General features: G+C 38.4%; 1 protein-coding gene across 6 annotated transcripts in view; it reads left to right on the plus strand.

The window, feature by feature from the left end:
- MID1 (midline 1) overlaps positions 1-18,927 on the plus strand; it is a 253,389-nt gene that overhangs the window by 221,548 nt on the left and 12,914 nt on the right. For all 6 annotated transcript variants that reach the window (XM_065073456.1, XM_021292264.2, XM_005505988.3 and 3 more), the window contains 3 exons: positions 5,730-5,873; positions 14,961-15,122; positions 17,321-17,528. In XM_065073456.1, the coding sequence (XP_064929528.1) occupies positions 5,730-5,873; positions 14,961-15,122; positions 17,321-17,528 (514 nt within the window). The remainder of the gene's footprint in view (positions 1-5,729; positions 5,874-14,960; positions 15,123-17,320; positions 17,529-18,927) is intronic.

Raw genomic sequence — 18,927 nt, forward strand, 5'->3', positions numbered from 1 at the left:
TAAATAGCATATGCCTCCAATGGTAAAATCCGAAACAAATGTCCAAATTATCTGAGCATAAAATACAACCTATGCGGACAGTGAAAATTTGTTTATGTAAATATAAGTGTATATGTAATGTATATGTGTACATATATAGTCCCAAGAGTCAAATGCACTTGATTATTCTCTATTGTTTTCAGAAACTCTAGAGGAAGATTTATTTTACCCCTATCAGATTGATAAATGGAATCTTCTTTGTAAGATCTTAAACTGCAAAATGTGTGGCAGAGTGAATTGGCCTTTACTTTTATCATGTTTCACAGCTAAGTAAAATGAACACCATTTGTAAGTCCTAGTGGTACATCTATGTTGTGAGTCAAGTGAAGAAGTCTACATGATTTCTATAATCTGTTCTGCTCTGAACAAAATGTCAAAGCCTGAATTCCAGCTTCATTCTCTCTGATATCAGATGCCTTTGAAGCAATTGACATTGGTTGTCTTCTGAAGATTTTCATCTTTGGTTCTTCTCAGTGTACTATTTGTCAGATCTTCTTCATTCTCCATCTCCTAACTTTAGTTGTCTATGTGACACATGGAAGTTTGCATCTTTCTTTCTTCCTAGTCTATTTATTTCCCAAATACAAATTTAACTAGTTTGTGCTTATCATTTCACAGCTGTCTGTCCAAAGCTTCTGCTACCCAAATGAAAATCTGATATCTCTCTGAAAGTTGCCAGCCAGACATTGAGATGTCAAGCTTAGTATTGTAAAACAATATCCTTAATCTTCCTCTGAATGTTCTGGCCTCTGCATATATAGCCTTGATGCCTTTTGAAAGCTTTCTTATCTTGCTAGTTCCTAAAGCTCTTCATCTGGAACTCATATTTTTCTAAACATGTATCTAGCTGGATCCAGGCAATGCATAGGACTTGCAAAGTCTGCACAATATTACTAACATAAGGATTCTTTTTATCCATTGTGAATCAAAAATACTTGTTCTATGTCTTAATACTTTGAAATGAATTGCAGAAACATCTATTCTTTGACCATGCAATTTACCCTGCCTCAGAAATCCCACCTGAAACGATACATTTTCTTCATCTATCATTTTACCTATGACTCTACTAAGAAACATGCATTGCCTAACATATGCCAGCAGTTTTTTCATAGGAAAGCAACTTCATTCTGGAAACCCTTTACAATTTGTCTCTCCCCCTAACTCTTTCAGTATTAAAAGATCAAAAAGACCACCTCCAGCTAGCTCAGTCTTGTGCTTCGGGTGTAATCTCCTCTCATTCTGTTAGTTTTGAACAGTTCTGGTCTACCAAAAGACTACTTCTACATGGTTGTAAGACTGAGCTCTTGCTGCCAACTCATGCATGACATGGTACTAAGACGTGAAATTTGTATTCACATCTGATGTAACTGTGCCTTTCAATTTCCTGTGTGCTGGTTCAGTCCAGTGTTGTGATACACCATGGAGCCCAGTAATGAACAGTTAAGAGATGTTCAGAGCAGCTTACTCAACTCCCTCATGTTCATACCAACAGTATGGTTCTATGAGTTGGGGTGGTTTCAGACAATCTCTGTGACCTTGTGCCAAGAGAATTTAGAAATAGTCTCAATAGTCGCCCAGGAGCCACTGCATTCATGCTAGGATTGACTATTGAGAGGTGGAAGTTTCCATCAGCTGCTTTTGGGTATGTGGACCATGTGGGTGCTTTCAGTCTGCTTCAGAGCAAAAGCCATGCAGATGACATTGAACAGAAGGGAAGTTAGACTAACCTCATTGAAAGGGAGTAAGTCTCCTCACAAGGTCAGTTACTTCTGGGACCAAATTTAAGAAACTGCTTTTCTAATATTAGTTACTGTCTTTCAGACACTTCAAATGTGTTTCCTGACTATTTAAGTGTGCCTGTTCAGCTTTGAGTTGAAGTCACACAAATAAAACAGCTTTCAGCAATTATTTTCACTCATCAGAGAGTGTCAATTTGTGAATGCAGATGGATGAAAGTCAATGCAACTGAAACAGTAAACACTTTGAGATGTTTGCCCTGGTCCTCTGTGGAGATTGCCACCCCGTGACCAAGGAGAGTTACATATGTTAGGAAGCAATTCCTCTACTGAAGCTTTCACTGTGTCTTACTAAGTCTGCTGGCACCGATGCAAGGTTCCCTCACTGCTCAAGGCTGTAAATTTGTGGTTTTTGAGAGCTGCTTCAATTTTTTCTCAGCTCTCCCTGACACTTGGCAGCGGTCTGTAGCAAGAAGCTACCAATAGCTGAGGGTATTGACAGCATCAGCTGTCAAACTTCAGTCTTGTTATGGTTGCAAGTCAGTGCTCCATCCTCACCCTGAAATGGACTGGAAGGACTTCCAGGCAGTCACTGCTTCTCCACTGGGAAACAGGGCTGAAGGGTGGGTATAAGGCTTTGTGTCTTCCACATGGAAGCATGCTGGACTTCCCCTTTCTGAGCAGTAGTGTAACACACCTGATCCAAGGCCACATGGGGGAAGGTGCTGGCACAGCCCTGAGGTTGCTCTGGAGTCTCTGTACAGCTTTCACTGTGGCACCTGAGCTCTGTAGCAGCACTAGTAAATCTGACAGGTAAATCACACGTGATGAAATGTAATAATGAAGATAACTGATTAAGGCCAATCTCTTTAATTGCATTACAGAGTTATACTTTCTGAAGGAGTATGGCCTGTAGAATGATGAATTTGGCAGTCAGACTTCTACATTATTTTAGCAGAGCCTGTTGCAATAGGACAAGGAATAATGGTTTTAAGCTAAAGGAGCCAGCCATATCCTGGGCTGCATCAAAAGAAGTGTGGCCAGCAGGTCAAGGGAGGTGATTTTGTCACTCTGCTCTGGTGAGACCACACATGGGGCACTGCATTCGGCTCTGGGGCCCTCAACATAAGAGGGACATGGACTTGTTGGATTGAGTCCAGAGGAGGCCATGAAAATGATCAGAGGGCTGGAGCACCTCTCTTATGAACACAGGCTGAGAGAGTGGGCTTGTTCAGCCTGAAGAAGAGAAGGCTCTGGGGAAACGTTATTGAGGCCTTTCAATACTTAAAGGGAGTCTATTAGAAAGATGGGGACAGACTTTTTAGCAGGGTCTGTTGTGGTAGGACAAGGGGCAATTGTTTTAAACTAAAGGAGGGGAGAATTAGGCTAGACATGAGGAAGAAGTTTTTTACAATGAGGGTGGAGAAACACTGGCCCAGGTTGCCCAGAGAGGTGGTAGATGTCCCATCCCTGGAGACATTCCAGGCCAGGCTGGACGGGGCTCTGAGCAACCTGATCTAGTTGAAGATGTCCCTGGTCCTTGCTGGGGGTTGTACTAGATGACCTTTGAAGGTCCCTTCCAACCCAAACTGTTCTATGATTCTATTATTCTGAGAGTTGTAACAAACCATTTGCATGCAGACTTCCCCATCTGTCTGCAAGAGAAGCAGGTAAATTTTGCTTTATTTTGAGTGGTTTATGAAATGAGTGTTGCTGAAGAGCTGAGTTTCATTCAGTGTAGTTTCAAGGGGGTGTGGGTTAATCATAAGAACAAGAGAAAAGATGTCGTGCTTAGGTCAAATCTCTTTTTTCTGTCATTTTCCTTACCTGAAGGCCTGTAAATTTCCAGCCATAAGGCCAGCCATGTGTGCATGTGAAAAAAAAGAAATTTGGCTGTCATTTTCAAAGGAGTTGGAGACAGGTGCTATTGAAATGCAGTTTACAGTTCATTAAACTTTCAGTAATGGATGCTTTCCATAAATTAATATTTATTATCTCTGTTGCAGTAACAACAAGTACATTTCTCAAGTAAAAGGATTTGCTCTGTTAGGTGCAGGAGATAACTGAAAAGACTTCAGTAAAATACTAGCACACAAAAAAATTGATCCACTTGTCTATTTGTAATTAATTTTTTTCTTTATTTTTTTTTTTTTGCCTTTGAAGGACAGGCAAAATATGAAAATAGTATTAAAAAAAAAAAAAAAAACAACAACAAAACAACAACTCCGGTAGGTTCTTCTGCTGAATACATTTTTGAAACGTAGCTGATAGGACCAGTACGGTACTGCACAGCTTTCACAACAGTTAGTTGGCCTCTGTTAGTACACAATCTCTAAATTGCAGCACTAATCTTTACAGCAGATTACGGGTTTTTTTCTCCTCCTTTTGTTTACATTCCCCCTGGATGACCATTCTTATTTTAGTTCATTTCCCTATCTCTGTCCCAAGGGTACCTATGCTGACAAAAAAAAAGCCATTGGTAAGCTTCCATGTTACAATATTTAGAGTATCACAAATCACAGTCGTATCATGAAACACATTTGAACATTTCCTTATGCCTCTTGGTTGAAAGAGCCTCGTTGGAAATGCATCTGCACTTTAATCCTTGGGAACACACATTGGTAAACTGGGGAAAGAAACTATAAAAAATCTTGATGGAAAGTAAAATAGATGTTTCATAAAAGTTAGTTGTTGCAAAAGGAAATGTAGAATTCCTTCAGAGGGACATTTTCTGAGGCCATTATTTGTGGCTAACAGAAGTTAAAGAGCTGATAGCAAAAATACCATTCAGAGTTGCCTTTCTTTTCCTTTAATTCAAGCATGTTGTGGTTGTTTCAGCTTGAGTTCCCTCCTTCCTCACTCTGTGACAGCTGGAATGAACACTATTAAGCACAATGATTTTTCTTTTTATTTTTTTTACATTATGGTGGCATGTAGGGAAGATGATTAGGAATGAGGCTCCCACTGAGACAAGCTTGCAGGAAGCCCCACCAGGCTTTCAAAGAAAGACCCGTTTGTTTATTATTTAGATGCTTGGCTTTGTAGAGGATGCAAACAAGGAAAATTTAGACCTAAGAACTTTATTTCAAGTTTCAGTTTTTCAAATAAGACTTTAAAATAAACACGTGTGTTAATATGGGAGAAGAATGTAAAGCTTCCTATAGAGATCTTGTTTGTTGGTTAAAAAACAAAACAAATTAAAAAAACAAAACAAAACAAAAACAGTGAGACAACTTTTTTATTTAAGTGTTTTGGTAACTTTCTAGAATTATTTAATTAGCAATGACATAGAAGTTTAGGTTGTAATAGTCATACAGTCATGAAGTTATGATAAGAACTGTTTACATAAGGCTGACAAAAAGTGAGTTGTATAACCAACAGAAATTATATGCATCTCTGTTAAAAAGGATAGCTAGGAAATAAATAAAAATTAGCTTGGAGAGAGTGAGCATGAAATCATGAGTGTTGGACAGCTTCCCAAAATTATATTTTTCAAATAGCACTTAGCCAATCTCTGGTAAGATAGGGTAGGCAAACAGTACTTTCAAGTCAACAGTGAAGAGTATTGACTCTTCCTATTGATATACATTCCAAGGAAACTTTGTTAATTATAGTGTGATGGTTAGAAATAAGTCTAGAAAAAATGTCAGTTGTGCCCATTAATCACAGTTTAATGTGACCACCAACACATCACTTGTAGTAGGGCATTTGAAACTAAAGGTACTTTAATAGAAAATATTTTCAAAGTCTGGAGTTCCTAGGTGATTATATTGATAGAAAGAATTCCTTTGCAACAACTTATAATCTAAGTTACTACTGGAATTAGTGAAAAGTTGTTTAAAAGTTTGTTGGACAATATAGCTTCAAACTCACACATCTGATGCCCTAATCCCAGGTGAGAAGGAAAATATTTTAATCATTGTGTCAGTAAGCCTCTTCTGTTGTATCTCACAGCTCCCAACCCACCCACCATTCGAGAAGAGCTCTGTACAGCTTCTTATGATACCATTACTGTCCACTGGACATCGGATGATGAGTTCAGTGTGGTCTCTTACGAGCTGCAGTACACCATCTTCACTGGACAAGCTAACGTTGTTAGTAAGTATAAGCCTTCTCTTTTCTAGTTCTGTTTCCTTATGCTTTCCTGTAAACCAAGTGCTTTTAAATATAAATGTACTCATATGTCAAGAACAAAAGGAAAAAATATTTTGTGGGAAGATTTAAAGCCAACATTTTAAATCCAAACCAATAATGATTTTGAAGAGTTCTAAAATTAGGAATTAGGTTAAAATTTCTTATGTGTTTTCTGGGACTGCCATATAGTGAGAGCTTTTGAAGACTAAAACCAGCACATATTCTGAAAAGCACAAGTCCTGTTCGTGTTAACAGGACTTATAGAATCACAGAATAGTTTGGGTTGGAAGGGACCTTCAAAGGTCATCTAGTACAACCCCCAGCAAGGACCAGGGACATCTTCAACTTGATCAGGTTGCTCAGAGCCCCATCTAGCCTGGCCTGGAATGTGATGGGGCACCTACCACCTCTCTGGGCAACCTGGGCCAGTGTTTCTCCACCCTCATTGTAAAAAGCTTCTTCCTCATGTCTAGCCTGAACCTCCCCTCCTTTAGTTTAAAACAGTTGCCTCTTGTCCTATCACAACAGGCCCTGCTGAAAAGTCTGTCCCCATCTTTCTAACAGACTTCCTTTAAGTATTGAAAGGCCTCAATAACGTCTCCCCAGAGCCTTCTCTTCTCCAGGCTGAACAACCCCAACTCTCTCAGCCTGTGCTCATAAGAGAGGTGCTCCAGCCCTCTGATCATTTTCATGGCCTCCTCTGGACTCAATCCAACAAGTCCATGTCCCTCTTATGCTGGGGGCCCCAGAGCTGAATCCAGTGCCCCATGTGTGGTCTCACCAGAGCAGAGTGACAAAATCACCTCCCTTGACTTGCTGTCCACACTTCTTTTGATGCAGCCCAGGATATGGCTGGCTTTCTAATCTGTAAATGCATATTGCCAGCTCATGTCCAGCTTTTCATCCTCCAGTACCTGCAAGTCCTTCTCAGCACGGCTGCTACCAATCCCTTCACCCTCCAGCCTATACTGATACCAGGGATTGCCCCAACCCAGGTGCAGGGCCTTCCACTTGATCTCATTGAAGCTCATGAAGTTCACATGGGTGCATTTCTCTACTTGCCTCTTGCATCTTAGGTCCCTTGTTGCAGATCTAGCCACAGGGACAAAGACCTAATTTGTATTGGCTCAGCTAGTTGACCACTTGGTAACCTGTGTTGAACTGGACTTTAGTTAGAACTGCAGCCCTATTGTCATTTAGATACCCTTGGCAACTGGACCTTTGTCAGAAATACAGATTAAGTCCTTCCCTGTGACAGTGTTCAAGGCTAACAAGCATGGGTCTCAGTCAGTATACTGAAGACTAGGGCAACAAACATCAGTGAAACAAGAGTTTATACGATAACTTTTTTCATCTTATAATATTAACTGTCATTGCTTTATATTCTGTATCATGGCACATCTTTTACTGAATATACTCCCTGTTTTGAATTTGTGACTTTCCTGAACGAATAAGCTTACTGATTATTCCTCAGATTGTGCTGTTGTTAAATAACTATTCCTCTGAGAAAACTATATTTTCTAACCTTTGGTCAGGAAGTCTGGGTTCAGTGCATAGCAATCATTGACTATGAGTTCGGAGAAGTCATTTAACTTCTTCCTGTTCCCCATATGTTTAACAGGAATAGCACTAGCGGACAAGTATTTGCTTTATGAAACTGAAGGATTCTGAAATGAACCAAATCAATAAAAAAGTGCAGTATTTTCCATAATTGTGTATCTAAATTTGGAACTCATTGCCACAGAGGGCTGTTGATTATATTCTGGTTGAGTTCAAGAGATGACTGGACAAATCATGCAAGAAAAATCCACTGAGAACAATGAAGTGCAGAAGTGATTTTGTTCTTTCAACATTTGTTGAAAGAACATGCTGTGGACATGTTTGCATACTTCATATCAATGGAAAAATGATATGGTCTATGCCAAGTCTCAGTACCGATCCAAACTCTTGAACTGACTACTCTGTTGGTGTAAGCACCTATTTTTCTCCATCACTAAACTGGAGTTAGTTCTCCAAGCCGTCTGAAAGGATATCTGAGGCTTCATGCACTGGCATTTTAAAACTATTTTTAAATGTTATAGTGTAAATATATCATGGTTTCCAGGACTGACTGAAAAATTGAGTGGATTATTGAAAATTCTATGAGTGCTTTGCTGAAACCTCCATCTAGTATTTCATTAAACAGCCTAATTTTCAAAATCACATTGTAAAATTTAAGACTTCTGGAAAGACCAAGTAACCTTCAATACATGCTCCTACATCTGAGTGAACTGGACATCAAAAAGGTATAATAGTAATTCGGAATAAATTGGAGAATGATAGGTAGAGAAGGAAAAGGTTCTGTTATTAATTACTACAAAGCAGACAGGTCTTAATGATAACACAGTACATTGCTTGTTTTCTGACACAATTTTATCTATTGCTTTATGCTAGAAGGCTTTATGCAAGCCAGCTATTGGCACTTTGTGTAAACACAGAAGCAGAAAGCAGTGCCATTTCCACATCTTTGTGATGTGGGGTTTTTCTCTTTGCTTACTGGTGAATAAATAATGAGGTATTTCAATTTTAGGCTGTATTGCAGGTTTCCCATGTGAAGGCAAAAGCTTTGATCTACAAAACATGTATCAATTAGTTTATTTTCAGAGATGCAATATCATAATTTTGGGGTATAGTATGAAGTGCTCAGTCTGAACTTTCATTTTACCACTTCTAAAAAATAATGTCATTAAAAGTTTGAAGATAAAACAAATCAACACTGTAAGAAACTTTGTTCACAAAATGCTCTGAAGACCTTGAAAGGCAGTAGAAAGAAATTAAAGAACTGGCCCCTTTTTCTTTTCTTTTTCTTTTTTTTTTTTTAATGCAATAATTCTTACACAAATATCCCAGCTGTTAGTTTCAATTTGTTGAAAGTTATAATGTCAACCCAAATTAAATACATGCGTATATAGGTATATGTGGAAAGGTTTTCTAAATGTTGTAAAGCTTTTTTTTCACTCTCATTATTTAATGTAGGCTTGAACACCTCCAATGGAGATGTTCCCACCAAATCTAACTGCTACAGATCTGCCCAGGTTTCTAACACATGGGAATCTCAGTTCATTCCAGCTTCCATTGGTATGGGAAATCTGCCCGCTAACATGCTGATTTTACTCAGAACACTGCTTGGACCTTTCTTTACTTTATTGGATTACATTCCTTGTCCTGCACCAGGGTCTAATATCCCAGCTTTTATAGACAACTTTCTAAGATTGTCCCTAGAATATCACAGTGTGCCTTAATAGCGTTGTATAACACAGAGAACTATTTTAACTGTAAGTGGTGTTAGCAGGCACTGCACTTCAGCCCTCATGTTTTGCTGAACTGAAGCTACATGATTTCTTTTTAAATCCTTTTTTAAAGGAGTAGATTCTGGATTAGCACAAATTTCTTTCAATTTATGGCACTTGCATGCTGTTGCACATATTTATTTTTTTAAATTTATTTCTCTGTCATACCCCAAAAGGTTTCCCTTGGTATTATGTGTGCCTTGTAGCAGATAATCTAAGCAGGTTCATAGATTGTCTTCAGTTCTGTGTTTTTGTAGCTACGAATTAGTCACAAAGGAGTAGGTAGAGTACTATGTTAAACCAACAAGCTTTTTTTCCCCTGAGACAATAGGAATCACTTTGCATACATACCCACCTACTGTGCTAATGGAAGTTGTTATTTTGGAATCAGTTCTTAAAACCACACAGCCAGACTGGCTGCACTTTCCACTCCTCAGTACATTCACCCACCAGAGGCATATATCATTCAGAGATTGCTAAGAATTCAGTAACAAAAACAAGCAATCCTATGTTTTTCTAGTGTATTTTCTATCCAACATAATCAACTATATTCTTTTTTATTAACTGAAAAATTGGAGAGTTAACATTGGATGGAAAAGGTCCAAATAGAGTATTTCGTTTTGAATCTTATTTCATACAGGAAAGATTATTTCCAAATGTGGCCAAACTGCTTGGCTATTAAATGCTTGGCAATCCTGTTCTGTGCATAAGAGCAATACTGAACTTGAAATTAAGCAGGCTTTTACTAAAGCAGTTGTTCTCAGAGTTATACCATTCACACATTTGCATTTCTGAGAGGCAGTTAATCACCTGCAATCTGAATATTGTAAAGGTTTTTAAAATGACTTTGTCACTAGCTAGCTAACAAGCATTATAATTTCATTATCCCATTTCAATACATTTTCAAGTATTTATTGAGTATGCATTTTTTAGCATCATGGAATTGCTTTAGTGTGCTTCAGGAAGGTTAAAATTTAAACACCAATACAAGATGTATTCATGGAAAACACCTCTCTCTCTTCAAGACAAAAAGCAGTAAATAATTCTCTCTTTCCTGTTAAATGGAATATAGGTTAGTTAGTTTCATCAGCTGAATAATAAAAATCACTGTATTAAGGATAGAGTGTACTGTCAGAACCTTCCCAGTGTTACACGTTTACTCTTACTATAAGACAGGATAAAATTATGTTGAAGGACTTAAGAAAATTAGGAGCCAAAGCTTCTGTGAAAAACAGAAAGTTTATGATTCACCAATTAGTTTTTGAATATTCTAGCTTTTATCTGTTTCTGGAAGTTTTAATTTATTAAAAACAGATTCCTTGCAATCTTCAGAAAACCAAGACAACTTCTGTCTCTTGAAGAATATAAAAAGAGTGTATTTCTTAAAAAAATGTGATGTGTTTTGCAGAAATCCTGCATATATTATTTTCTTTCTTGTGGGAATGCAGAGTGGGGGTGGAGAGCCATTACCTTCACCTAGTGTATTTGTTCTATCCATTTGAATCGGTAATAATTTATTTAAGTAGACCATTTAAAAATTATTAAAATACTCAAGAGATTAAATAACCTTCCTATGACTTTAGAGCTTCTCTTCCAGTTTTCAAGATGATATATTTTATTAAAATCTACCAGTGTAAATTTTAGGAGGATTTACACCCTCAGATTTTTCTCATCTGTTTTTTAAAGTGCATCAACAGCCAACACCAGGGAAACAGCTTTACAAATTATTACCTCCAGACTCTGAGAAACTCGTTTTGAAAACTCACACATCCTGTACAGACATCCCTGTGCCCACTGCACCATTCCAGGATGCAATTTACATTCTCTACATTTTTGTAGGCTACAGTTTTAAAATACATCATTTTACCACCTGCATAGCCCTGTAAAAAGCCCTGGGTTTTTGAAACTAGAAACCTGAATGTAGCCTGGATTAGGAGGGGGTACAATGGAAGATCCTTAGCTCCTGCTGCTGCGTCAGTGAACAGAAGATGTGGCTTCTCCACTTAACCAGCCACAGGGAGCTGAGGAGATGAATGCTACCCCCAGATTCTCACGATGCCAGGCTGCTTGCTCATTTCCCTGAACTTATCTTAATCACCTTATTTTTTATTCAGAGAAGAAAAGCTGTCCTGACATGGCAGAATTGCAGACAAATTCTTTTTATGTAGTGACAAAATTTTCTTTCATACCTAAATGCTTATCTTGGTTGCCACTAGTTGCTATTCTCCATTCTCAAGGATTTTGGACTTGTAGATTGACACCATCAAAACTTAATTCCCAAGATTTCTAGATTGAAGCGCTGTTTAAGACTTGTTATTGTATAGCTCACAGTCAGGGAGCACATGGACGCATCACTAATCCCCTTGGTACAGAGGCAAGAGCTGAACTTGTTGGGACAGCAAGGTTTGTTGAGCAAAGTGACAGAGCCAGTCACTGCACATCCAACATTTATTGTACTCCAGTAGTCTAGGATGCCTAAGAATGGTAGGACAAATAAAAGAAACCCCAGTTGTGTTGTGTCATCAAGGAGCATAGACCCTTCTCCTAGAACATGAGTCAGGATAAACAAAGGGTTCCCAACTCTCTCTATTGACCATGCAGATATTTTAGGGTAGGTAAGGTCCTAGCGCAGGAACTCTGCTCTTTGTACACCTGCCCATTAGTGTATTGTCATTAACTCCAGTCGCAGAAGCCAAGATGTAGCAATACCTAAAATGATCATATCTCTGCCTTCTATACACAGAAATCCAAATTAACCATTAACTGGATTATTTAATAATATAATAATTTACCCTGTGTGAGTATTTACAAACTAGCTGAGTATTGGGTGCATATAAATCCATATACGTGGGAGGAGAAGACAGACTGGAGAGGAGACTGATAGCAGCACAACTGTACCTTTACAGTCCTTCATATACCCATTTAGATCCAAGTTTCTATGCCTCATCAAGGAGTGATCGTCCTCTGGAGGGTAACACTAAAACTGTCCTGATAGCCTGAAAAATGTACCCTTTAGAGAGTTGTAGTGATGTTTCATCTCTAGTTTTGAGATTATTAACCAAAAATCTGAGCACTTCTGGGTCTACATAAGAGTTTGTTTATATATGGTCTATGTATATCATAGACCTTTGTTTTCAAAGTGCGGTTGTGGAAAGAGAAAACACTTCAAGAACCACTGTCTGTATTCATCCCACTTACTGTCATATGTTGTCTAATACCCCATCAGAGGCATCTGAGTTAAGGATTCCTTGGTTACCTTGGACTCCCTCTAAATCCAGTACTTCATTTTGTTTTACTTTAACTTAACACTTATTTTACAACAGCACCTGTGAGTCAGGTAAGTGATGGTCTCAGTCCAAAATCAGTGTGGTAGTTCAACTACAGAACAACTGTGCCTTTAATACCTGTGGCAAATTTTTATTGGGAAAGGATGAGCATTCCTCTGAGCAGTTAGTGAAATACTTTATGCCAGGTAACTGCTGATTTTATTTCCTTTCTTTCTCTTAGGAAACCCGTTCACACCCAGTCTAAAAAAAATAAATATCATCCAGTGGGTATGATTCAGTGAAACAAGATGTGGACTGATGTTGCTATACGCAGTTTGCTACAGGTGCTAGGCACAGCTGGAGTTTTCATGGCATATAACACTGTGTTCTTTTGTTTTCAGGAGATAGGTGGATGATTGTTCTATATGATCTAGTTTTGTGATAGTCTTGAGAAAAACAGTGCTGTGAGGCTGGTTTTCCTTGCAGGTTCTATCCACATATAGCAAAATGAATCCCATGTAACTGATATTTAGGGAAGGTACATGTGGTCAGGACTTTCACTGGATGGAGCATAAGGAACATACTAGAATTCCTTTTTACCACTTTATGTCAGAAAACTGCAGCAAAGAAATGTTCTTATTCTGATAAATCATGTCCCAAAGGCCACAACCCATCTGTGAGTTCAGCCACAGGCTTAGGCTTTCAAACTTCAAATCAGGGTAACAGGGGGCTTCACCTCATTTCAGATACCTGAAGTTAGAGATCTCACCCATGCTAGTCATGTAGGCTTCCTCTCTGGACAAAAAAAATAGAGGTACTTGTGGTAGGATGTTCACATCTGAAGAAGTGAAAGAAAATACTCACTGATTTCTGTCTCTCCTCAGAGTTCAGAAAAATATGTTAGATATTGCGGCTCTTCATTGCATGATGAGGTGATATGAGTCCCACCTGAAATTGTGCCTCAGTTACCCATTTGCACAGCAGAATAAATAGCTGCCTGCCTCTCAAGGATGCTATCTAATACAAGAGAAGTTTAAGACAAAAGCTACATAATTCTTAGATTGAAATTTGGGGTATGAGATCTGTTTCTAATGATCTTTTATTATTAAAAGCATGTCCCAAATGAGGAAGGAATCTGTCAGCATGGTTATGAATTGTCTGTGAGTTGGTAAACCTGTATCAAAGGTCTTTTTTCTTTCAAGTTTTGTACTTAGTAACCTTTTGATTTTTACTTTACATAAAGGTTTGGTATTGCCTAATATGCAGAGCTGACATTACTACTAACTTTTAAAAGATTCTCTTTACTAGTATTTGCTGGTAAAACATCAGGTTAAAGCTGAAAGCTAGTTTTTAGTAACACAGTAGCTTTCACAACATGTTCTATATCCAATAAAGGCAGAGAACAAGAAGTCTGTCAGGTTCCTAATTCAGTCCAGTATTTTTCTTTTAAGTTTTCCAGCCCTACACATGCACATGCTTGCATAGACTTCCATCTGCATGTATCTTTTTCTAGCTCTAAAGTTATATAAGAGGTTGTGAGTACATATAGACTTCATGAATGTTAAATTTCTTATTTATCTAAATATTTATAATAAGAGAGCTATCAAATGGGGATCCACTAGACCAGGAGCTCTTCAAAATGTACAGTAAGTAATATGAATGATTGACTGTCCTTGCAGCTATATTGCAGTAGGAAAAAATTACATAGATGAATAAATTCATCTTAATGGAGTATTTTCCTATTTTTCATATATTTCTCCATCCTTACTTTATCTACTTCCTTCATATTATACTTCTGCAGTACACATCAAATGTACCCAGAAAAGTTTGTAACTGGAAAATTATCTAGCTATTCTCCAGCTGACTTCTAATGATGAGGACATAAATCAAAAAATTGCATCCATTAAATTTGCTGGTTTAGATTACACCCTGGCAAGGTCTGCAGTGTAAGAGCCAAAGCTTGCTCTGAAACCCACTTTCTACCCTGTTCAGCCTCCCATGATTTGCTTCAGGTCCTGAAGAATGCACACCTGGGGACTGTCAGCAAAGGTGCCTCCCCAGCCCTCCTAGCATTACTGCTTACATTAGATTTCTGAGACTTAAACTGAGTTCATTAATCCAAACAGTAGATTGATGGGATCTTCGTAATCCTTTAGTTCTTAAGCAATAAAGAATTCCTTGTGATGGGACATGAAGAATCTCAGACTGACTCATTTAATGAATGTCCATTTTTTTATGGTTGACTTCACATAGCAAGAACTTAGAAGGTACCTTGGCTGAGGGCTGATGAAATGCGTCAGTGAAATTAAGTAGCGACTCAGTAAATGTAACAACACTTTAAAAGGTACAGAAGTAAAATTCCTATCAGTCCTTGGGCGCTTGGGAGTGCTCTCAATGTTCCTCTGTTACAAAGCGTTTAGTATGTTATGACTAATGTGCTCTGCTTGAAATTACAGGTTTATGCAACTCAGCCGACAGCTGGATGATTGTTCCCAACATCAAACAAAACCACTACACAGTGCACGGCTTACAGAGTGGCACTAAGTACATCTTCATTGTCAAGGCCATTAACCAGGCAGGCAGCAGAAGCAGTGAGCCTGGCAAACTCAAGACAAACAGTGAGTAACAGGAGAACCGGCACACATGCATCCTTCTCCTTTCTTGCCTTCCCTTTTAGGCTCAATCTTTGGAAGATACAAGAGCACATAGAAGCTTAACTTGCTTAAAGTGCTTCCTGCAATTAAAGCTGCTTATTTAACTCAAGAGCAGAAATTACTCTTTTTTTTTTTTTTTTTAAAGATAAATCTGTAGTTTCATTACTGGAATATCACTGGAATATCATTTAGGAACAGAGCCATCACATGTGAAATGATTGAAAATACTCTTTTGTGGTTCTGTTTTAATGTCTTCTCTATTTTTCCTCCACAAAGCAAAAAAACCCTTTTCCTATGCTTGCAATAAAACATTTTATTTTTGTATAGCGTTCATAAGATAATTGCTACTATAATTTTATCCTCTGAAATGATCTCTTTCATAGGATGCTGGAAAATGTTCTTAGCTTCATCCCCCTCATTTTTTTATGGAGTTCAATAAGGTGGTAGAGTAGTCAGAGATCCCACTTCAAAAAAACAATGGTTACACAAATTAATAACAGATGTAGTATACCAGTTTTAAGACTGGTTTTCAGCCTTTTTCTTCTTGTCTGCCAGCCAATCCCTCAGTCATGCAGTCATCATGGTCAGTTCTGACGACCGGAAAGGGAACACTGAGATTTGTGCACTCTCTGAAACCTCCTGGTAGGGGAAGGTGCTTGAAGAGGGTTGATACAGAATGTTGCAAGACAGAGGCTGCAGGGAATGGCATGTACTCATTTCTGATTTTCTTCTTTCTGCTATTAGCCTGCCTTGCACTTCTGTGTATAAGCTGCTCATACAAACCCCACATCTGCTACCAAGGATCTGCATATTATTAAACCTGGTAACCTACAAGCAAATGCATAACCAGAGGACCCATCTGGAAATGGCAAACTTTCATCCTTTTGTCTCTTTGTTACCCAGCATGTCACCAAAGCAATCTCTTGGGTGACTCAGAAATGATGTGACCAGATACAATTCCGTACAGAGAAAGATGTCCCTCAGATACTGCTTCAGCAACACAAAGGCTACTAGCCAGTTAGAGAGTCAGACTGTAGGTATTTTACTGCTGCCGAGCACTGAGAAAAAGCAGGTAAAATGTGCCTCCAAATACTTTCCAGTGGATTTATTTTATACTTGGTTGAAATATGTAACTAAATGCATGTTGCAAAAGTAGATAACTCTGAGCAATTTATATCTTATTTGAAGTTCATGTCAGTTCCTCACACAGACCTCATGAGAGCAGCCATTTCTATTTTCTGTGCATGTCATCAAATCTTCCACTTACTTTTTTTTCCTCTTGATATGAAAGACAATAAAAAGGGAAAAAGGCTTTGCTGGACCACTCATGGAGTCATACTTTCCTAGTTGTCTCCTGGTGGAGGTAAATGATTGTTCTGCTTTTTGACACAATGAGCAAGCCTGTCAGAATTGTGGTGGGCTTTATACATGTACAGGGTTTGGTTTACCAAAAAGCTTCCTGTTATTGTCTACAAACCTTGTGCTACAGCTGAAGATGCTTGCCAAGAGCAACAGCCTCAGTAATGTTTTTACACCATATTACCTGGACCTAGTTACAGTTCGCTTCCTTTTTTTTAGTGCACACTATCCAGCACCACATGGGCATCCTTCCAGAGCAGTCCTGAATTGTTCACTGTGCTTTTTATAAATAAAGCTGTGAGTAAATGAACAGACAAAGCTAATGCTTCTTCTTATTTTCAAACTCATTTTGTGGAATTTGAAATCATACTTTTTGTAGTAATGATGAAGATGTTATTATGGATCTTTATCCCTAGAGCATTAATAGAACACAACTTTTTCTAAATCTAATATGCTGTAAAAAAATCAACTCTCAGACCTTTATTAGCATGTATATTCATTTTAATTACATGCAAGAATTAAAGTATTCAGCTTACCTCTAGGTCAGAGATAATAGGCATGATGATTATGCAGGGCTCTTTTTAGGGATTATTGACATGAGGAAGTTAGTGCACAAGGAGATTGACAGTAAAGTGACAATGTGCAGGTAGCAGAATAGGTTAGTCTATCTTGAGAATGCTTCAGATGAGGAGATTAATATGGTTATATGATCTTGTGGGCTTCTTAGAGCCTTCCTAATCCACTCTCCTTTTCAAAATGAAAGCCAAACCATTCTTCTGCCATCTCTGTCTCTGCCTCTCTAGGTCAGCCGTTTAAACTGGACCCTAAATCTGCTCACAGAAAATTGAAAGTGTCTCATGATAACTTGACAGTGGAACGTGATGAAACATCCTCCAAAAAGAGTCACACACCAGAGCGATTCACGAGCCAAGGGAGCTATGGAGTAGCTGGCAATGTGTTCATTGACAGCGGGCGGCATTACTGGGAAGTGGTTATAAGCGGGAGTACATGGTATGTATATAAAAACATATGTGAAAAGAATCACTAGTTCACACCAAAGGTCTGTGCAGATCCCAGCACAGTTTCTCTGACAGAGACCAGTAGCAGAGGCATTGGGAGCAATACAAGAGCAAGACAAACATATACTTTCACATAATTTGTCAAACTATTTTCCCAATCTCCAGCACTTTCAGACTCCGGAACTAAGTCTACCAGATAGATCATCTTTATATTTAATGGTCCTCACAGGACTTTTCCTCCATGATTCAGGATGGCTGATTTTTGAACCCACATACAATACATTTTATTATTTTAGCAAATTGAAGAGGTCAGAAAATTTCATCTTGTTTATACAACAGAATGAACTTTGTAAGTGGGATCATTTATTTAGGAGGACAATTTGATGAACCAGTTTCACAGAGGTGGAAGCCAGATTAGCTTCTGGGGAAGGGGGAGTGAAGCGGCAGTGCTGTAGGTCTGTGCCCCAGGGTATGAAGCGAGGGGCAGGAAATGGAGGAGTGCATTCCTCTGCTCCTGAATGATCCTCTGCATCACACTGCGGTAGATTTCAGGGACCCTTTAGTTAGTGGAAGCTATGTCATCCTTTGGGATTCAAAGGCAACAATCATGATGGAAGTTAATGGAGTGGAAAAATCAGTAAGGTCTCGAGGTATGCCCACTGTCTCAAACAAGAAAAATGCTGTTTGCCAACACTAAGGAATGGAAATAGAGTAACTTATGGCACATTAATCTCTGTTGGTTGAAAGCCCAACAAATACTGCTGTGTCTCTAGAACGTGAGGAACTTTTACATTTCTTTTACATATGAGGAATCAGGTATTTGCCCTTGGTGTCCATTAATGAGAACGTTTTCACAATCCTTTTACCCTGCACATCTTGCCATAAATTATGGTTTGCAGAGCAAATGTCTTCACCTAAAATTGCTTCACTTGGCTCAAAACCCAGTTTGAAAAATGCTCATTGAATTTAAAAACCACACCAACATCTGGCAAAACATATTTGAGAATGGCAAATTTTTTTTTTTTTTTAATGTGTCCTTTGATGTTTACTCTTGCATTCCTTCTTCTGGGCCATATATTAAAGGAGCAAGGAGAGAGCAGATTAGCTGACAGATAGCAATGCATTTTAAAATCAATGAATTTCTCTGTATTAGTCTGTGTGGAAGTGGAAATCTGAGGCCCACTGATTGAAACTGAGGACTCAACAATCTTCCTTTTGAATACCAGAGGCAAGTGCTCCAAAAAATAACCATAGCAGCCAAACTACAAACAATGTGAGGGACAATAAAATTTCCCCGACATCTCAGACTCAAAAGAGAGACAGGGAAAAACATTAATTAAGCCTGCGCAGATATTGCGGTGAAGTGTCACTTAATTAGAACTTAACCAGCA

The sequence above is a fragment of the Columba livia genome, chromosome 1 (genome assembly GCF_036013475.1).
Source record: "Columba livia isolate bColLiv1 breed racing homer chromosome 1, bColLiv1.pat.W.v2, whole genome shotgun sequence".
Classification (NCBI taxonomy): Eukaryota; Metazoa; Chordata; class Aves; order Columbiformes; family Columbidae; genus Columba; species Columba livia.